The 22813-nt window shown below is 39.0% G+C and overlaps 1 protein-coding gene across 1 annotated transcript in view; it reads right to left on the reverse strand.

Annotated features, from left to right (window-relative positions):
• Positions 1 to 305: 305 nt before the first annotated feature.
• LOC115417119 (fibrillin-1-like) overlaps positions 306 to 22813 on the reverse strand; it is a 169175-nt gene continuing 146667 nt past the window's right edge. The window contains 17 exon segments of the mRNA XM_030131109.1: positions 306 to 697; positions 700 to 745; positions 4490 to 4582; positions 4584 to 4662; positions 5471 to 5565; positions 5567 to 5638; positions 5640 to 5672; positions 5674 to 5705; positions 10314 to 10433; positions 10527 to 10553; positions 10556 to 10654; positions 11596 to 11698; positions 11700 to 11713; positions 17937 to 18059; positions 18276 to 18401; positions 21952 to 22041; positions 22044 to 22157. Of these exon segments, the coding sequence (XP_029986969.1) occupies positions 363 to 697; positions 700 to 745; positions 4490 to 4582; positions 4584 to 4662; positions 5471 to 5565; positions 5567 to 5638; positions 5640 to 5672; positions 5674 to 5705; positions 10314 to 10433; positions 10527 to 10553; positions 10556 to 10654; positions 11596 to 11698; positions 11700 to 11713; positions 17937 to 18059; positions 18276 to 18401; positions 21952 to 22041; positions 22044 to 22157 (1601 nt within the window). The 3' untranslated portion in view covers positions 306 to 362.

Consider the following 22813-nt stretch of genomic DNA (forward strand, 5'->3'; position numbering starts at 1 on the left):
CAAAAAAACAAACAAACAACAACACGATCAATAGGTGCTAGCACGGCTGAATGTGTTCATTCCGATCATGAAATTGGCTGTATTCAGCTCATGTTCCACAGAAGCCGCTGAATTGGATGTATGATATGTAATCATCTTTGGTAATGGAATGGTGCAGTCGGCCCTCCCCACCCCTACCCCTACCACCCCCCACCCATCCCCCGGTGTCTCTTTGGTGCTGAGCCCCTCCCTTCTCTCCCGTTGCCTTTCCAACCGCTGACCAGAGTCAGAGATGTTTGGCCTTTTTTTTTTTTGTTTTTTTTTGGGGTGGGGGTATTTGAGCCTGACACTGGGTTAGCAGCTGTTCTCTGTGCTGCTGCTGGTTAATGGAGGACGATCTGCACCCTCATCTTCAGTACGTCTCCCAGCTGTCCTGTGAGGTAGTCTTTATCGTGGCGCTCCTCCAGCTGCTCCAGCTCCTTCTTCCTGAACAGGGGGACGCTGCTGATCTGCAGGGAGTACGCCCCCGGGGACAGGCTCTTCTTTCTGCTCAGGTGCAGGTAGCTGACGCCCTCTCGCTGGTTGATCTTGAAGTGTCCGTCGTCGTTGCCATAGTCGATGCTGTAGCGCACGTGGTCACTGAGCGTGGACAGCGCCGGCGTGAACTCCAGGATGTGGTCGCGGTTACTGAGGTCGCTGATGTTCAGGTGGAACTGGGGGTGTCCTCAATGTCCACACTGGCCAGACTGATGGCATTATCAGACAGCTGCACAGAGAATAGAATAGAATAGAATAGAATAGAATAGAATAGAATAGAATAGAATAGGCTTTATTGTCATTACACAGGTTATTCAGTGAAATTGCAGGTGGTCTGTGCCAGCATCAGTGCAGTATACAACTAAGTACAACACAATAAAACACAGACATGTACAGACAAGGGTTTCAAACTCTGAACTCAGTTCAGTTCCACATTCAGCCAATATGATCTAAAGTGGGCGGTGACACACTGAACCTTCAGCCCAATAGAGGGAATGCACATACGTCACTTCCCCCCTGGGCCACGCCCTCTAAGTCAGACTGAGTGGCAAAAACAAACCGGCTCAACATGGCGGAGCATAGCAGTAACTAACGAGACTGGGAAAAATGTGGAATATAACATGAAATTAAAGACAACTGGACTGGACATGGATCCATACCTACCAAACAACAAGTGGTCTACGAACATTGATATGTGGACAGAAATCACGTATCCTTACATTTATATGAACCTGATTTCAACACCAGGAAAATCCCCAATGCAAAGGCTGAAGCACACAAAAGCCAAGAGTTGTTGACATCCTCGTCATCGTTAATTAGAGGATTACAGCTGGTGAGTGCTTTAATTCAACATACTATTGTTTTGGAGATTTTCTGTCAGTGCAGACGTATTTTCTTGATGGTGATTGCCAAGGTAAAGGCCCAGCAGTAGTGCTCACAGTTCACTACTGATTTACTGGAGTTGAACCCTTAGTATTGACCCAAGTGAGTGGATGATCTACTGGTACTGTGGAGATTTAAGAGAGTTACATCAAATACTTGATCCAACACAGATTCAACAGCTTTGTGCGAGTACCCCCTTATTTGGAAAACTAGGTTAGCCTCAGTTTAAGCTAGTTTACAAATTATGTAGAGCACAAGGTTCAGAATCACACAACGGAAGACAAAAACGTTTCAGGTATGAAATCTAGAACTAAATGACAGATGCTAACATTAAGAGCTTTACTAAGAAGTAACATTAGCCAAAACGATGTGTAATTTAAGGTATGATTTCACACAAGAATACAGTATAAATTAACGTTACTTGACACGAATCCAGGTTTCGTTGCCTGGATTCCAGTTATTTCTATGAATTGCAGCGATCCATCTGCTTCTTCTGTCTTTGGCTTTAGGTCACCACTAAAACGATAGCTCCGAGTGCTTTTTAAACCTATTTGTGCAATCAATGGCACAACAGCTTTTCCCCATTTTTCAGATTGTTCTAAAGTTTTCGCAGTATTCAAGCCAAAGCCGCTACTCATCTCCCTCTTTCTGCCACTCAGTGGACAGAACCGTGGTGACTTCCGCTAGCGGTGACGTCACGTGCAGACCCTCTATATCATCTAAAGCGGGCGGTGACACAAAGGTAAGGTGAGGTAAAAGTCCCAACACCATAATGTAAACCTTCCTACTTCAAGTGTTAACAGAAAAATGTAGTAAAAGTATTAGAGTAAAAGTGCTGGTTTGGTCCGTCTGACTGACTGATCTGTTATTATTTATGACTTCATTAAATTGTTATTAACGAAGCATCAGTGACTGATCAGCGTCTCACTGTTGTTTCTGTCGAAGATAGAACTGGTTTCAACTTTATATGGTTTTATTTACACCACATAAATCTCATCCATAATTAATGGGAAAGAAGAAGAAAAAAAACAAGTTCTGATACACAAGTCTGGTTTCAGTTTTTGGACTTTCTCTTAGTCTTTGATGTTCGGTGACATATTGGATGATTTTAACTTTTGAACATGTAAATGAAACCATGTGAGATAAATCAGTTTGGTGGAGCTGTTAACAACTCGTCGACATCTGAAAAGACTTTAGAGCTTTTCTAAGTTGTCAGGAGACGGAGAGGATGGAAACCACTAATTTTATCTGAAACAATGTACTGTATTTTACAGGGTGTAAGAAAATATCGGTTCTGCAATATTGCGATGTTTCATTTCACAATACTGTATCATATTAAAAAGTACTGTATGGATATTTTTAGGTATTTATTCAAATGCAGACATTGTGGAGGTTCACTTCGTTTTTGGTTTTCTGTCTTGTTTATATCTTATTATTATTTAACACTGTTTTATTAAATAATGGTCATTTGAATCATCCTAAAAGCACTTTTTACTGTCTGAGAGGCAGATGGTAGTTACTTTGGAAACTAGGAGACTTAGAAAAATGTTGTGATATAGCATTAGATCCTGTTCTGATCAAATAAAAATGTGTTTAGTATTTGTACATATTTCTGGTGTAATTTAATTCTTCTAGGAAATAATCTTAAAAAATAAATAAATAAATAGCCTTTTAACAGTATCATGATATATCGTGATATATCGTATCAGGATCCTGGTATTGAGATTTGTATCGTATCGCCAGATTCTCGCCAATACACAGCCTTACTATTTTAGAAGGTTGTTCTGTTCAAACCATCATGTGGAAAGATTTCAGATAAATGGAAGTCTGAGACGTAGTGGAATAAAACTAAATCCAATAGTTTTAGTGTGTGTTGTAAAGCATGTTGTGACGCAGTTTTCATTATTACTATTATTTAAATGGATACAGTTGAACTGCAGTTTGTCAAGTGAACACCTCTGTTTTCACCTTGAAAATGCAGATTTTTTTATGTATTTATAGTTGATTTTTACCTCCAAGTAGAACAGCGGAGGTTATGTTTTCATCGGGGATGTCTGCCTGTTAGCAAGGTAACTCAAAAAGTTATGGACAGATTTTCATGAAATTTTCAGGAAATGTTGATACTGGCACAAGGAACAAATGATAAAATGATTAAATTTTGGTGGTGACTGGGGGGCAGGGGGCTGATCTCCAAGTGCTTTTCTAGTTATGCATATATTATATGTTTACACATGATGAACTCATTTCATTTCATTTCCTAAACCATAAGCCATCAGAGCCAGAACCACCAGGCTCAGAAACAGCTGTTACCCAGACGCTAAAAGACTGTTCAGCTCAAACCACAACTGAACAATAACTCCCTCTGGTGCTGTTTATTTATGTGCAGTAGAATAACACAGTACAATATTCAGCCAGTTTTATTACAAATACAACGTGCAATAATATGTTTACATTTTCTACTCACCTTCTCCTCCATGCCCATCTACTTATTTATTATATTATTATTATTATTATTATTATTATTATTATTATTAGTATTATTATTATTATTATCATTACCTCCGTCAAGGAGGTTATGTTTCATCAGTGTTTGTCTTTTAGCAAGATAACTAAAAAATTATGGATGGATTTGATGAAATTTTTCAGGAAATCAAATCAAAATTTATTTATATAGCAAGTTACGACCAACATAAGAAGCCCAAAGTGCTTTACATCTAAAAACATGATTAACTTATAGATAGAAAACAGGTAAATGTTGATAGTGGCACAAGGAACAAATGAATAAAATTTTGGTGGTGACAGGGGGGGATCTGCCTCTGTCTGCACTCTCTGAGTGCTTTTCTAGTTATTATTATCTGAACTCTGCTTTTCTTTTTGTTTTATTTTAAACTACCAGTATTTAAATGCGTGTGGATTTGAAATATAGGATAGAATACTATTACAGGATCAAAAACAAATCAGTTTTAGCCCAAAAAAAAGTCTCTGTTTTGAATGTCTCGGGTTGACAGAAATTTGGTGACGTTGAAATGGAGTCAGGAGTAAAAAAAAGGTTGGAACCACTGGGTTATGTGTGACTTCAAGCACAGGTTACCTGAGTGTCTCCTCAGTGGAATTGGTGCTGCGGCGTTTTGCGTCCCTTCTTGGGGTAGCCATTGATCTTACATTCGTAACAGGCTTCAGGACTCCAGAGAATTATCGTCTTCTTCAGCTCCTTGGTCAGTGCTGGAGCCTCCACTGGTGAAGCCCAGACCAGAGACGCAGTGTCTGAAACAACACATCACTGTTTACTACAAATATCTACTGGGATCTTCTGCTGAACTAGGATGTAACGATTATGGTTGATAACGATAAACCGCGGTTAAATTGCAGACGGTGAGTATTACCGTTTCAATTCTAATTATCATGATAACCATGTTTGATTACCACATTTTTCCGGAGAAAAGGCTATGTAAAGATCTACTTTTATGTCAATATTTGAGTATAGTTTTAATTTATTACAATTAATTTTATATGCTAAAATTGGAACCATATTCACTTTCAAGTCTTTGAAAAGTTCATTAAGCATCTGTGTGTTATTATGTAATAAAGTATATACATTTTCAAATCACATTTTATATGTTTTGTGTGTTTTTTGTCTTTTTAGTTTTATAGTAGGTTAAAGTGAAAAAATAATAGACAGATGAGATAGATGAATTGTGCTGAAAAAACAGATCCCAAACATGGGTATAATAAACATTTGTTTATATAGTATATAAAGGCAAAATCAAAGGAATGAAAAATGGCCAAAATAGGCTCAGACCACTAAGAGTTAATATTTGAATGTTTCTGCAACAGAAGGTACATTGTGCCTATTATTTTACTTGTTTTTTTTGTTGCTGTTTTCTTTTTTTTTCAAAATACAACTTGGTTAAATTATTTCAGTGTGTTGTATAGTACTTTTTGAACATTTTGAGCACAATTTCAATAATACCGCGATAATAATGATAACTGTGATAATTTTGGTCACAATAACGTGATATGACATTTTCATACGTTACATCCTAGCCTGAACTTATCGACATCTCTAACATACCCTTGTCCGGCACGGAAGTATCCGGGGGAGGCATCCGCAGAGGTAGCCCCATCGGTGTTGGAGCAGCCGAACTTGCAGGGGTTCTGGGCGGTGGAAACACTCGTTGACGTCGCTGCAGCCTCCGTTATTCTGCTCGTAGTTTGAAGCCAGTGGACAAAGGCAGCGGTAAGCTTCCCAGGGTGTTGTGGCACGACGCCCCCCCCGCATATCTGAGTGTTCAGACACTCGTTCTCATCTGGGTCACGGAAGATGACAAGAAGCAAACAAAGCCAGGGTCATTCAGGTCAAAGGGCACAAACAACACTGAGGAAACTGTTGAGGTCACACCTGGAAGCATGTGACACATTCACAGGAAAAGGGTTTTTTTCTTTTTTTTTTTAATTCTCTTTTTATTAAAAGAATTTATATTTTTTCATACATTGAAAAAACAACAAATACACAAACTATACACATTCAGAGAGTGGGTGTAAAAAAAAAAAAAAAAAGAACAAAAACATTTACAGCAGCTCTTCATGCTCCTGGCATACAGGATCTCAAAGTAAAGAATCAATGTATAAATAAAGATAAATAAAAACACAACATATTTCCTTCAGAGGATTTTGGGTTCATATTCATGCATTCATCTCAGCAAAATCAGATCTCAAATGCTTCACATCCCATCCCTCACAGTGTCGCACAAAGAAGTAGAAGGGTTTTTAATTTAATGGTTGGATGGGAATGAATATTTTATACAGATAGAGTTATAAATATGCTTTTTTTTTTTTTTTTTTTTTTTTTTTTTTTACTGTTTTTTAATGTTTTAGTTTTCATTAATGTCTGTTTTTTCAATGATAACATCAGCCTGCCCAGGGACTACAGGTGGAAATTAGCACTAGTGCTAGAACCTGGCACACTACATCAAGGTTATTATTGTTAACGAAATGACAAAAACTAGAATTGAAAAAAACATTTTTGCTAACTGAAATAAATAAAAACTGTAATTAAAGAAAAAAAAAATAGGACCAATGGCCCTGTAGCTTATGGGCCAAATTAAAAGCTTTGGGAAATGTATCCAGATGCCATTTATTATCACCCAGTTCTGTGTATTTATTATATTACAGAAATAGCCCATGTTTTGGTCATATTCCAATCAGAGCTGTAAAAAATTCAAATTCCAACTTGATATCATGATACTGATTTATTGGATCAATCCACTTCCTATCTGTTATAATGGGAAAATTTTTCAAAGTTGCACCAAATCCAGAATCAGATCCAGATCAAAATAATTTCAATACCTTGTGTTGACATCATCATACAGAAGCTGTATACAAGTTTGAAGTCAATCAGAACTGGAGTTTCAGAGAAGAAGACGACTGAAATGTTTTCCCCATACGAGCCCATGTTAAATTTTCCGTCAGTTCCCGGATCCAGAAGAAGATCCTGATCAGCATGTGGACATTATGTTTTGGTCATCTCCCCATCAGGGCTGGACTGTAGAAATTTACACTGGATATCATTTATATTTACTGAGTTATTGCATCGATCCACTTCCTATTGCTTATAATGGGGACAATTTTTCAAAGTGGCACCAAATCCAGAATCAGATCCAGTATCCAAATAATTTCACTAACTTTGTTGACATCATCATAAAGAAGCTGTATACCAAGTTTGAAGTCAATCGGAATTGTAGTTTCGGAGAAGAAGACGATTGAAATTTTTTGTAACGGACAACAGACGACGACGACAGACGACCATAGTTTACAGCCTGTCGGCCGGTAAGCTAAAACTAACACACCAGCTCAAAAAATGAATTAAAACTGAATTACAGAAAAAAAAAAGTTAGAACTAAAAAATAACTAGAATGAAAAATCCATAACTATTGGAACCTTGCACTACATCAGTCCTTTTTAAGTTTAATGTATATGTTATGTATATTGTCCCTGTCTAAATAAATAAAATAAAATAATAAAATTCATATTATTTCTTAAACCCATGTCGAGTTTTGGACGGAATTAAAACTAAATACATGGGACTGAACATTCGACCCAACAGGATCCAGTCCAGGTCTGGGCCTATGTTTGACCCCTGTGTGTTCCCTCAGTGTGTGTGTTCTAACAGATTTCATTTTCAGTCCTTTCACTTCTACAGTTCCATCTGTTCAGTCACACATTCAGACCTTCTGTGGCTGAACGCTGGTTTTTCACACAGACCCAAATACTGTTGAATAGACAGGGTTCTGTTCAGGGTTCGACTGGAGTTTACACTGAACTGACTTTAACACATAGACTTAGCTAGAAATGGGCCAGTCGACACCCCCCCATTACAAGAGATAGGAGAGGTTTGAAGCACATGTGGATGAATAGCTCAGTAAATAATACTATGGTCTAATGCCACATTTCCTTTATCAACTCGACTCTGCCTTTATGCGTTTCCATTACATAAAAGTACCTGGAATCTGCTACCCGGTACTATTTTTTTAGTATCTGCTCGGCCGAGGTTCCAAATGGTCTGAGTCTGATGAAGGGCATCAGCCTGAAACGTCACTTGTGGTGAATAAATTCTTTGGGAGCTCACAGGTGAAACAAGGACCTTGTTTCATTTTTTCATCTATTTTTTTGGGATCCTGCACACCTTTCATTTTCTGGATGTGCGTGTCCATCACCTCTCTCCAAAATGGGGGAAGACATACTAAATGTGACATGTGAACACTGCAGACCACTGATTGGTCAGAGAGTTGTCTCTGCGTCATTGCGTCATCAATGTGTGGCCCAGCATTTTTAACAAACAGATTCAGAAGTTGACTGTAAATATACCAGTAGGTTAAATGCAGGATGACAGCACCGTGGTCAGTCGAGGAGGTTCAGACATTTCTGTCCTTGGTGGATGATGAAAAGATTCAGCAAGAGCTTGATGGGACAACACACAACAAGCGAGTTACTCAGCAACTCTCAGAGCAGCATCGCTGTGACGACCAGGTACTCTAAAGTTGGTACTATCCTGTAATGGAAACAGCCCTCAGGAATAGTACCTGGTACCCGAGTTGAGTCGAGCCGGTACCACATAGTGAAACACGGCTTAAGACGCAGGAGACTGGGGTTCGAATCCCAGCAGAAGTACTTATATCACAGGTGTCAAATATAATACCGTACTTTCCGGACTATAAGCCGCTACTTTTTTCTCGTTTTGAACCCTGCGGCTTATACTGTGATGCAGCTCCAGTATAGCTTTATACGGGCTAACGGCCACCAGGGGGCACTCTAGCACGAAGCGCAAAAGTGAGACAGGACAGGTGGAAGAGGTGATGAAGAGGAGAAGTTTTAATCTTAACTGAGCTGCAGCACGGAAGTGCCATTGAGCAACAACGGAGGAGAGACGTAGAAGGTGTGTGACGGAGCCTTTCTGAGGCTGTTAACTCCAACACTGAAGAAGAACGACTGCAGTGGTTTAATGAGCAGAAGGAAGATGAAGATACAGATCATTGACTTTTTTGGGTTTTTGAACCAGCCTGTTCCTGCCGTTTTACTGCTGTGTTACAGGCACTGTTTGGAAAAAAGCAGTTAAGGTATGGAAATAAATATTTTAATAATCTTTCTGTTTACCATCTTTCTGTGTAAAATATCTCATGTCACAACGTGGACACCTGTGGCTTATAGTCAGGTGCAATTTATATTCCGGTGCGCCTTATAGCCCGGAAAGTACGATAATAATAATAATGGATTAGATTTATATGGCGCTTTTCTATGAACACATACTCAAAGCGCACACAGTGGATCCATTATTCATTCACTCTCACATTCACCCTCTGGTGGTGTTAAACTACATCTGTATCCACAGCTGCCCTGGGGCAGACTGATGGAAGCATGGCTGCCAATGCCTACGGCCTCTCCGACCACCACCAAACATTCATACACATTCATACACCAGTGTGAATAGCAACACTGGAGGCAAGGAGGGTGAAGTGTCCTGCCCAAGGATACAACAGCACATGGACAGAGCAGGATTTGAACCGCCAGCCCTTCGTTATTGGACGACCTGCTCTACCATCTGAGCCATGGCCGCCTCATGCGGCCTGGGGGCCAAATCTGGCCCGCCAAAGGGTCCAATCCGGTCTGTGGGATGAATTTGTGAAATGCTAAAATTACACTAAAGACATTAGCAATCAATGATGTCAAAATCATTTTAATTCAGGTTCCACATACAGACACATACAGTCCAATTAGATCTGAAGTGGGTCAGAACCAGTAAAATATTATCATAATAACCTGTAAATAATGACAACCCCAAATTTTCTCTTGTTTTTTGGTGTAAAGTAAAATTACATGAAAATGTTTACATTACCAAACTATACTTTTACAAAAAATGTGAATAACCTGAACAAATATGAACAAAGGGAAATGGCTTATGAAAAGTAAATGTAATTTGACCAATATTCTGCCTGTTACTCAATGTTTTGTGCGATTGTAATGTACATGTGTAATAATAAACTGATAAAACGAGGCAGAATATTGTTAAAATTGCACTTGTTTTTCTTCAGACAATTCAAGTTTTTCATGTTATTCAGATTTGTAAGGAAACCTTTGTAGATGTAAACCCAATCAGAATAGAATATTCCTTTTCTCACTGTTATTATTTTACTGGTCCGACCCACTGGAGATCAAATTGGGCTGAATGTGGAACTGAACTAAAATGAGTTTGACAGCCCTGACTTATATTATTTTCAACGGGGGTGTGGTGTGTGTGGGGATGCAGCAGCAGTAGGTAAATCCACCATTGTTATTTCTTTTTCTAAAAATGTAGAAGTCTGTGGTGCACATGTGGATGAACAGGCCCGTTTGCTGATGACAGAACACGTGTGTGTACTCACCAACACACTGATTCCACTGGTAGTGCTGCAGGTAACCCTGTGGACAGCTGCACCGGTACCCGCCCACCAGGTTCTGACAGCCGTGCTGACACCTGTGGTTACCGTCGCACTCGTCCATATCTGTCAGGGTTACATTAAACCATAAAACTACCGTTAGACTAAATCAGGCCTTAAATCAGTGGCTGTTGTGGTCGTATCTGCTGATGTCACAACCTTCACAGCTCTGTCCACTGGGGTCCATGAGAACCCCCGTTGACAGTCGCAGTTGAAGCTGCCGGGGGTGTTCTGGCAGGCGCCGTTGGAACCACACAGGTTCGGGTCCGAGGCACATTCATTATTGTCTACGAAGAGAGGACAGAGGAGGTTCAGACAGGAGGAATAACAGCCAACACTAGCACTGGCCCGATTACATATATGAGACTTTATGTTAGTGGAAACTACAATAACGTTGGTAGTAAATATATAAATATAATAATAATATATAGTAGTATATAAAGTATATAAATATAATGTTGAACTAAATATCTATGTCTTTTTGGCTGGGGGGCGGGGTTTGCTGTTAGAATCTACAATGATTAAAAGGTCCTTTAAAAATGAAATCACTGTCATTAATTAGAATAAACATTAAAACATTCAAACATTCAAGTTTATTTTGTGTCATATTCTTATACAGTCTTTTGTTTTTGCACTAATTATTTTTTGTTGCAAAATGGATTTTCAGTGTTCCTGTGACAATAAAGATCTATTCTATTCTATTCTGTTTTATTGTATGTAATGTATTCTGTTCTGTTCTATTCTATCTATTCTATTCATTCTATTCTTTTCTATCTCGTTCTGTTCTATTCTATTCTATTCTATTCTATTCATTCTATTCTTTTCTATTTCATTCTATTCTATTCATTCTATTCTATTTCGTTCTGTTCTATTCTATTCTATTCTATTCTATTCTATTCTATTCTATTCTATTCTTAGCCTCCTTTGTCATCTCTACTCTGAACTACTTTGTCAAAACTTCACAGTTTATGTGACTCTCATTTCATGCTGTCACTAGAGCTGCTTTATGGTCTGGAAAAAACACTTGTGGTTGCCATGGTAACCTCCTGCAATGTTCCATAACAAAGCATCTGTAAGCGGCCCTGAGTCCAAGAATTAGTGTGGCCTAATAAGATCAGTGGGAGTCCATTAGCTCAGAGCGAGGGTCGGTGAAGGTTCGACAGGTGTGTGTTTTATGAGCCCGGCAAGTAGACAGAAAGAGGGGGGGGGGGGTGGGGGGGTTCTTTACCAATGCAGGCGGTGTGGTGCTGCGTGAAACCTGGAGGACATTTACAGGTGAATCCACCGATGGTGTTGACACACAAGAACTGACAGTTGTGCTGTTTAGTCGAAACACTCGTCCAAATCTGAAAGGAAAAACAAAAACACAAGGGACGTAAACGACCTGCAGAAATGTTCAACCCACACCCCTGTAGCACCGCTGACAGCCACTAGGATGAGCATGTACAGCAGGGGTCTCAAACATGTGGCCAGGGGGCCAAATGCAGCCCGCCAAAGGTTCCAATCTGGCCCCAGGGATGAATTTGCAAAGTACAAAATGAATAAATAAATAAATAAAAGATATTAGTTGTGGTTGAATGCTAAAATTTGGAAAAATGGGCACGTGGGATGAATTTGTAAAGTGCAAAAATTCCACAGTCAAGGCTGTGGAACTCATTTTAGTTCCGGTTCCACATACAGACCAATATGATCTACAGTCAAATAACAACAGCAGAATAACCGACAACAAAGAATGACTCCAGATTTTCTTCTCGGTTTGATGTGAAAAAAAAAATCTTACATTATGCCTATAAATAATGACAACTTCAAATTTTTGTCTTTGTTTTAGAGCAAAAAATCACATTAAATTCTGAAAATATTTACATTTACAAACTATCCTGTAACAATAATGTCAATAACCTGAAATGGGGGGTTTTAGTTTGTTTATTAGTCTGTTAACAAGCTAACTCAAGTGCTCAAATGCTTTTCTAGTTTTCCATTACCTTTCTGTTTTACACCAGGGGTACCACAGTGGTTTTCCCTAAAACTCTAACTTACTAGTTTTTCTGGAAAAAAACACTGAAGTCATGCTTCTGCTGCTGGTTGAATACAAGTTTATATGTTATTAATGTTGAAAAGATGTGAATATTTTCAGAACACAACTTTGGGGAAGGCCTGAACACTTATATTTAAAGATCGTATTTTTATATGTAGTATTTACCACACCAGGCAAGTAATGGAATATTGTTTTATTAAAGCTCTTACTCTGTCACTTTTATTATTATGAAATACATTCATGTCATTTACACATTGTTATATGTGAATAAAATGACAAAATATTTGACAGTGTTTGTATCTGAATGTCTGTGGTCGCAGCTTCACCAGGTTCTTGGACAGAACTGTCTAATTGATTGTAGTCATACAGTATTTGGTCTAAAATTATAAATAATTGAGTCAGCATACAAACAATTGGCTCAATTTAACATTGTTAAGGAACATTTTTCTTAGTAGATGAAAATGGTATTTTTTTAGGTGAACAAAAAAACATCGCAATATTATTGTTATCGCAATACTGTACACCCATATCACAAGTTTTGCCAATATTGTGCAGCCCTAGTTCAAATGTGTGAGGAGATTACAACCTTCCCTCCTTTATTCCTTCCTTCCTTCCTTCCTTCCCTCCTTTCTTCCTTCCCTCCTTCATTCCTTCCTTCTCTCCTTTATTCCTTCCTTCCCTCCTTCCTTTCCTTCCCTCCTTCTTTCCTTCCTTCCTTCCGTCCTTCCACATATCCAAATATTTAAAAACCAAACTAGAAGGACTCAATATAAAACCATAATTCCATCTGCTGCACTCTTAATATAACCGTATGTAGAAGTTCACTAAGATAATAATTTTAAAAAACTAAAGGCTTAATCCCAACCCAATCTACCCAGAGTTTCTGAACTCTACAAACTCCAGTCCTGTACGCAGACTGCTTTTGTCTGTGACTCAAATTCCAGTCCTTCTACAGTCACTGACCTTCAAATGAACTGCAAATGAACCAGACAGCGGAAACATGTAGGGGTACTGCGGGGGGGTGTTACTGCAGAGGGGGGAACTAAAGAACGAAAGCTGTGGTAAATAAAAATGAAAGAGAACTAACAAAGTCAACACCATCAGCGCATGTTTTAGATGCACTAACAAACCCCATTAACACAGACACAACCAGATGCGCAATGTCACACAGTCTGGGGGAGACGGTAACGAGTGTGTGTGTGTGTGTGTGAGTGTAGCTACACAGCAAGTATTATTTCAGTAAATATACATGTATGTGTGTAATTTTAATTGTGTTTTATTTATTTCAACAACTTCGAACGGTGAAAGACACCTACAAATAAAATGTATTATTATTATTATTATTATCTAAAAAGAATGCTTTCATTGAAATTTAGCCTGTTTACATCTTAAAAATCTAATTACTTGAAAATGACTTGAAAAACTATCATTATTTAATTAGCTATTATTAATCTCCATTTAACCTGATAATAGAATAATTATCTATCTATTACTCAAGAAGCAGGTGAGATGAGATCAAACGTTAACAAACATACAGCGTAATTCCTTTTAATTAAATGTGCTCTTATTTTGAAGGACAGAAGTTCTCCACAGGTAGTACATATGTCACTGTGTTCGTATCAGAAAGCTGTAAAAAAAAAAAAAAAAGCTAAAAACTCAAAGAAAAGTTACGAATTAATTACAAATTTTACAGAGAAAACTACACTTAAGTTAACCCTTTATCAGGCAAGTGACTATTTTTGGTCATTTCCACACACATTACAGGACAGTGACAGTAACAGTTCAAGTGAGGACAGTGAGTTCCCAGTCTGAGGTCTAATGTGGTCTCCAGGGTCTGTCAGGTCCAATGTGGTCTCCAGGGTCTGTCAGGTCCAATGTGGTCTCCAGGGTCTGTCAGGTCCAATGTGGTCTCCAGGGTCTGTCAGGTCCAATGTGGTCTCCAGGGTCTGTCAGGTCCAGTGTGGTCTCTAGGGTCTGTATGTTCCACCTGTACATGAAAACAGTGAGTGGACCTGCTTTGTTCGGTTCCATGAAGTACTGGAACTAATGTAAGGAATGACGTTCAAAGGGCTCATGTGGATGTGGACAGGGGTCTGGACCAGCACGCATGGGGGTCTAATGGGAACAAAGGAAGGTTCTAATGGGACCAAATACAGGTTCTAATTCAGTGGTTTCAACCTTTTTTTACTCCTGACTCCATTTTAACATCACAAATGTTAAAACAAAACAGACTTTTTTTTTTGTGTGTGTGGCTAAAATCAATGTTTTTGATCCTGTAATACTTTCTATCCTATATTTCAAATCCAGGTTAATCTTAGAGGACATTTAGTCTATATAATATATATTATGGACAGAGGCAGTAAAGCCAGGTGTAGATCACAGCACAAAGGGAGAATTGGATTTTCCTTTGTCAGGATATGTACAGTCAGTCCAGCTTGGATTTACAAGGCTGACAATTAATACTGAACAAACAAGAACTAAAACTATGAATTATGAAAGAGCTGCAGCATCTGAAACTGACCACAATGAACATTTGTCAGATAACAGAACCACAGTGCTGCAGTTTCACAACCAGTTTGTCTGATATGGATTGGGATTGGCTCTGTCAACTCAACACAGATTTTTTAGTAGTAAGTTTTTATTTTATTTTTATCAATTACTAGAAATTCCAGACGACCCCACAAGGTTGAAAAACACTGGTCTAATGGTATCAGAGTGATGTTCTAATGTTCTAAAATGCCTTTTCCTTTCCCCTTTCATGGGTTTTTCTTGTATTTATTTTTTTATACATACTTCCTGGATTTTTTTTTTCTTTTTTTGCCACTTATGGGCAAGGAACCAAATACGGTCACTTCATTAGCCTTGATTTTCTACATAACAATAACTTTTTTTTTTATTATTTCACAAAAGTAATAAAGTCTTGTTGTGTCCTCCACTAACACACCAAGGTTAAAATGTTGAATTCTAGGGTATTTCTATCGGCTAAAATTTGCTTAGAGGTCTTATTTCTGTCTTTGTGCATAAGAAATCAATACGAGTGAATCCCCAAAGGAATTTTGTGTTGGTAAATGCAAGTTATGCAAATTTACACGATTTCAGTTCTGTTGCAACATGCTGATGGTCATATGAACTATGTTTTCAGGTCAAAAATGTCCAATTTCATCACAATTAATGCTATATCAGGGATTAAAGCAAAAATTTTTCATCTGACTGAAAATTTTCTTCTGGTCAAAATCATTGGCCACTATTAAAAATGATGCAATACAATACTACTATAGCATACAAGTTTATATAGTCAAATTTGGCAATACTGTAAAACACACTGAATGGGAGAGTGTACAGGTGTAGAAGATTAGTAACATGGATAGAAAACATGTCATGAGTGGTATTGGTGGGGGGTCTGGGGGCCCTCCCCCAGAAAATTTTTAAAGCTTCAGGTCAATTTTGGTGCTCTCTGGTTAATTTTAAAGGGTATGAAAACTTTTGAAGCAAGTGAAAATAATAACTGGAAGAAAACCTTACTGCAAAAATGAGTGAGGCTGCTTCATTTTTTTGCACCATGATCTAAGTGGAGTTCCATCGTCTCCCTTCTCATCAAGCCACGCCCACCTCCATCTATTTTTCACGCCTCTCTCAATAGTTACCACTTCAGCACCTTCCTCTACAAACGTGTCCATGATGTCGTATATGCTAGCCAAAATAACATGTACGTCGTCAAACCTGCGTCCACAACCCCCCCCCCCCCTCCCTCCCGCCAATATCATGTTCTCTTTTGATTGGAAGAAATTACGTCAACTGAAACAGAAATTATATTCCGTTACAGATACTCTCTGAGGGTATTTAAAATACAGTGGCTTTGCAAATACCAATGGTGTTATTCATTCATTCAATTTTATCTTCGTACTGTACCACACAGATAGAAATAAGATGCTAAACCGGTCAAAATAAAGCACCTATGCAGTCGGGCACGTAACCGCGTAAGGCCGCGGCACGCACATCCGTACGCACGGGAAGGGCACATACACACAAACACACACACACACTAGTCATATACCGGCAAGAGGAGATAAGCTATGAACCCAAACATGAAGGTACATGTAGATCAGTTCTGTCTTCTTCCCTTTTCACTGTGGTTCTTTCATAATGAAAGCTACTTGTTAGCACTAAACTAAAGTTAGTGTCTGGAGGCTGAACTTCGGTAAAGCTGAACTTGTCCATGTGTTTCTGAGGCACAGAATGAGCAGCGTTTCCTTCCAAAGAGAAATAGTCATCAATCTCTCCTCCCGACATAAAATAAAGAAGTCATCTTATTATCATCACTGTTAAACCTGTCAGCCCCCTGTGCGTGGCGTGCCTGTGTTAAACACCTGCAGATTCAGGGCAGGATCGCGGTACTGACTGAACTCCGCGAAACACGTGGGGAAGTTACTTCAGTATGACTTTTTTCCCCCCTCAATTTTTCCATTTGACGGAAATCTGTCGTGGTGACGGAGAACTTTAATCCCTGTGCTATATTTTCATGTCACAAATGGCCAAGTTATATTTTAACTGAATTTACCTGAAAAACAAATATTCTATTATTTTAGATTCCCCAATTTTTCTTACCAGATTATATACTACATATCATGTTTTATTTTTACAGGTTGCAATATGGAGTATGGTGCTGATCCATCCTGCTTATGTTACGCCAATACATACATTAAGAATGTCACACGTCACTTTTTAAATCAACAGTTTTCTAATAATACACATTTTTATAAAGAAATAACAATTCTATATTGTTATTTACTCTTTAGTATGATGATAAACTATACAATAAATAATTCTAATCCTAGTTTTTGCACAGGGATCATTTGTGGAAACGGTGACATGGCTGCCGAGCATCAGTATGATGGGATCTGTAACAACCATGTCACATCTGCCCACTGACACATTTTGTGTTTTTAATAAACTGTTATTGTTTTAGATCCACAATACTAACATTTATGAATAAGAGGAGAATTAGCAATAATAAGTATATAAGTTTATTACTAATAAAGTACTGGTACTGACCAGATCATCATGGGTAATGTCACGTCCGTCCACCAATTATTATGCTCTTTCTACTGCTATTTTAAGAATTCTATTCTAATTTATTTTCTTCCATTCTGTGTTATTATTTTATATTCTGTGCTATATTCTGTTCTATACTGAATTTATTAATTTCAATGCCCCCCCCACCCCAGGTGTTAGGGTTATTATACCATATTAACCCTAACCCTATTATACCATATTCAAAATCCAATATTTCTGAAAATATAGCTTCCACTGTCAAATAATATCAGCAGTCTGTGCACAAATGTATTTCAACACAGTTGTATGCTTTTCTTAGAACTTTTTTTTTTTTTTTTTTTGACTAAAAATGGCCACTCATTTGACCCCCCTAAGTAAATTTTAGCTGCTATGAGTGAACTCTAAAGGGTTAAGTGCTGTTTTGTGTTGACAGGTTGTGGTTTTGCTGTGTGTGTGTGTGTGTGTGTGTGTGTGTGTGTCACCTCTGCAGCTCTTCCCATCCTCCTGCAGGATGTATCCTCTGGGGCAGGAGCACAGGTAGCCTCCCTCTGTGTTCTTACAGATGAAGTTACAGGGCTTTGGTGCTTGTATGCACTCGTCCACGTCTAAAGGGAGAGGAAAAAGAAAGAGGGAGAGACGTAAAAAAGGGTTTGAGCGCGCAGACAGAAATTCCATAAGCGGAGCTGATGAGATGGACAGATTCAGAGGAGTGTGTGGGCGGTCCACCCACGTAGCTCTGGCTTCTTTTACTAGACAGCAGGAATGAGAACAGGAGGTGGACGTGGTGGGACAGGAGTCCATAAAGACCCAGTAACTCTTACCCACACACTGAGTGCCGCTGATGTCAGTGGTGTAGCCCTGTTTGCAGGTGCAGCTGTAGGAACCTAAGGCGTTGATGCACTGGCCGTTTTTGCACAGGTTCCCCATCACACGACACTCATCAATATCTGAGAAAAAAAAAGACGAAAATTATTCCAGAATAACTGGTGGAAATATTAGGGATGCACAATAACTGTTTTTTTGTTTTTTTTTTGTTTGTTTTTTTTTACAATCAGTACCGATAACTTCCTGCTTCTTGTAACTGATACTGATAACAAACAACAGTAGTTCCCATTCTTCAAATTCTTTTATTATTTCAAGTCAGTTAGTGTGTGTCTTAAAAATCAAGTTTGGATTGTTTTATGGGCCACCACCCAAAAATAAATGCCGAAAAAGCATGTTTTATAAACTTTTATAGCAGTTCTATTTGTTTAAGTGGTGCCGCACAGCAAGCTTAGTTTACATAAAACAAAATGTGTTGACCTTATGATGTTTGACACTGTAAGAATCTGATTTGAACAAATATTTTAATGAAATAGTTTCATTACTTCTGCCAAGGAGGTTATGTTTTCATCGGGGTTGTTTGTCTGTTGGTAAGATAACTCAAAAAGTTATGGACAGATTTTGATGACATTTTCAGGAAGTGTTGATACTGGCACAAGGAACAAATGATTAAATGTTGGTGGTGATCTTGGAGGGAGGGGGCTGATCAGCCTTGGCGGAGGTCTGCGTTCTCCAAGTGCTTTTCTAGTTAAGTTGACAATTATTTTGTAGAACATAAATAGCGTCATCGAAACAGTTGTTTCTACTTGAAATTTGCAGTTGTTCTAAGAGTCTGATTTAAACCAGCTCTACATGTAAAGTATCATGAGATAACTTTTGTTATGATTTGGCGCTCTATAAATAAAATCTGATTGATTGATTCTCATTTTGAGGTTGTAACCACTTGTAATAATAATAACGGATTAGATTTATATAGCTTTTCTATGAACGCATACTCAAAGCGCGTACCATTATTCACTGACTCACACATTCACACTCAGGTGGTGTTAAACAACATCTGTATCCACAGCTGACCACACTGACGGAGGCGACCACCACCAAACATTCATACACCGGTGTGAGCAGATGTGTATATATATATATATATATATATATATATATATATATATATATATATATATATATGTATAGGCGTGTGCAATATTCATATCTCAAAGACGTGCAATCATTTCTTTTCTTTTTTTTTCATTACCTTTCTGTTTTACACACCATGGGGTACCACAGTGGTTTTCTCTACCACTGTAACATACTAGTTTTTGTGGCAGAAAACTGAAGTCATGCTACTGCTGCTGGCTGAACGTAAGTTTACATGTTATTAATGTTGAAAAGATGTGAATATTTACAGAACACAACTTTGGGCAAGGCCTGAATATGGAAGTAAATCTGTCTCATCAGATTTTGAATTATAAAAGCTATTGAATTTCTAGCACTGAATTTTTTTGCACTGAAATGAAGTATCTGAATTTTTTGTCTCTGAATTCAACTATGTTCATAAATTTAGAATAAAAAATTCAGATGCAAAAAATTCAGATCACACATCCGTGCTGACCGTCTTCCTGCATTGGTGTCACATGACCAACCTAATGTAACTTCATTGACTGGCTGTCGGTTCAACTTGAGACAGAATCAGTTGCTTATCCTTGGTGTTCTGGGTGTGTGAACTATTTTTTGCGTCTGAATTTTTTGCTTCAGAATTTTATGCATCTGAATGTTTTGCATCTGATTTTTTAAAATTCTAAATTTATAAACATAGTTGAATTCAGAGACAAAAAATTCAAATACTTAATTTCAGTGCAAAAAAATTCAGCGCAAGAAATTCAATGGCTTTTATAATTCAAAATCTGATGAGACAGATTTACTTCCATACCTCAACACTTATATTGTTGCTGTTCTTCCTGTTTATTGAGGACAGGGTTGAAATCCTGCATCATCTTCTCAGCACCTGGAGCAGATCTCCATCAGGTCCATATTTGGGGCTCCTGTGCTCCAGGACAGTACTGGATAATTCCTGCTACTGCTACATCTCCACAGATCTCACACAGATCTGCACCAGTGTTCTACACCGACACATACATTCATTTTGTACTCTAGATTAGATTGTAAGTGGACTTTATTATGGGCTGTATTTATCGGTGAAAACTTTAATTATTGGAATTATCTGAATGATATCATGTTTTTCAATATTGGACCAATAATTATCAGTGCGGATAGTTCTTGTGCATCCCTAAAATTATTTATTCCACAACTCCTAGAGAGGAATTTCCTAAAAGCAGAGACTTGATGATCAATACCAGTTCTGATGCATGACTGAACGGCCCAGAGTTATTAAAGGCTTTGGAACTTATTACCCCTGAGTGCCTCAGATTTCTTGAAAAACATGCAACTAATAAAATCCCCAAAGTGAAGAGCACCAGAGAGATTGTTCTTAAACTTTTACACCCAAACCCCACTCCACACAAACTGTTTCTTTTCCAGTAACTGTAATGTTTCAGAGATGAAAAACAAAACCAAGGTAAATACTGGGTTTTGTTTTTCACCCATAAAGAACTAAACTGTTTAATTCCTGTTGATCCATTAATCCTATCAATCCATGTCGATAATTGGTGTCAAATACAGTTCAAATTTTCATGGTCATCAGATATGATCATATTTGGACGTTCAGAGGCTCCGTAGTTACCGTGGAAACACTGTCATCTTCTACATTGATTCCCCAGTAAAACCCATGGAGTTGGATCAGTGACAGTGGATGGACACACTGGGTTTATGTTCAATTAAAGTTATACCTACCGATGTGGCATTTCTCACAGCACTTAGTAAAAATCTGAACATGAACAACCCTCCTCCCTCCAAAGCCCCGCCCGCTTCCCTCTGCCTGGGCTCTGACGCTCTCCTCCTCTCACCTGATGCATATGGTGGAAGCGGAGGTGGAGGCGGAGGTCCAGTCCAGTCCGGTCCGCTTCGGTTCTATTCTATTCTATTCTATTCTATTCTATTCTATTCTATTCTATTCTACAGCCTGTGCAGTATTTAAATAAAAGCAGTTCTGTATTAAAGCATCAGTTCAAAGTTCATCTGTAAGTGGATGAAGTGTGATAAACAGACTTGACTTAAAGCCCCGCCCCCTGAGCAGGACCCTTCCTCTGCCATAAACAGACCTGACTTAAAGCCCCGCCCCCTGAGCAGGACCCTACCTCTGCTGTAAACAGACCTGACTTAAAGCCCCGCCCCCTGAGCAGGACCCTACCTCTGCCGTAAACAGACCTGACTTAGAGCCCCGCCCCCTGATCAGGACCCTACCTCTGCTGTAAACAGACATGACTTAAAGCCCCGCCCCCTGATCAGGACCCTACCTCTGCTGTAAACAGACCTGACTTAAAGCCCCGCCCCCTGAGCAGGACCCTACCTCTGTCGTAAACAGACCTGACTTAGAGCCCCGCCCCCTGAGCCGGACCCTACCTCTGCCGCAAACAGACCTGACTTAAAGCCCCGCCCCATGAGCAGGACCCTACCTCTGCCGTAAACAGACCTGACTTAGAGCCCCGCCCCCTGAGCAGGACCCTACCTCTGCCGTAAACAGACCAGACTTAAAGCCCCGCCCCCTGAGCAGGACCCTACCTCTGCCGTCGGTGGTGTAGCCCGGTCCCAGAGGACACATCTTTTTGTAGTGGGTGGTTCCAGGCAGAGGACAGAGCTCACAGTTACTGCCCAGCCTCTGCCGCCGTCGCAGCAGCATTCCGACTTGGTCACCATGTTCCTGTTACTGGACGTCATCTGACACAGCGTGGTCAGGACCTCTGTGTAACAGAAGCCCTCCCGGTTATCTGCAAGGACGGACAGAGAGACAGATGAGACAAGACAGGACAGATGGGTCAGGACGGGTCAGGAGACGGGTCAGGTCCAGACAGGATGTATCCTGACAGCGGCAGACGTAAACAGACGTAAACAGATAACCCACACCGCTCTATCGCTGGGACTGGAACAGGAAACGAATGCACAGATTCCACAGTCTGGTGGGAGGGTTTACTCACCCTCTACTACATATCACATGTGTCCCGAGATAGAAGACATTTAGACTAACAGAGGACATTTAGACTAACAGAGGACATTTAGACTAACAGAGGACATTTAGACTAACAGAGGACATTTAGACTAGAGAAGACATTTAGACTAAGAGAAGACCTTAAAAGGATTTCTATGTCAGTATCTTAGAAGAAAAACACAAGAGCAACTACTGAGTAAAACTACTGAGTAAAAGTAAAGTAATAAAGTAATAATGAGGGACAGGGAAAGGATGTTTTGGCTGACTGTAACATCACAGCAATGGGACGCATACAAACATTATACATACTTTTCCATCTTTTTAGATCCAAAAATAAAAGGTAAATGTAGACTAGGGATGTAACAATTACCGGTATAACGATAAACTGCAAATTGCAGATGGTTAGTATTACCGTTTAAATTCTAATTATCATGATAA

Source organism: Sphaeramia orbicularis, chromosome 3 (genome assembly GCF_902148855.1).
Source record: "Sphaeramia orbicularis chromosome 3, fSphaOr1.1, whole genome shotgun sequence".
In the NCBI taxonomy this organism is placed as follows: Eukaryota; Metazoa; Chordata; class Actinopteri; order Kurtiformes; family Apogonidae; genus Sphaeramia; species Sphaeramia orbicularis.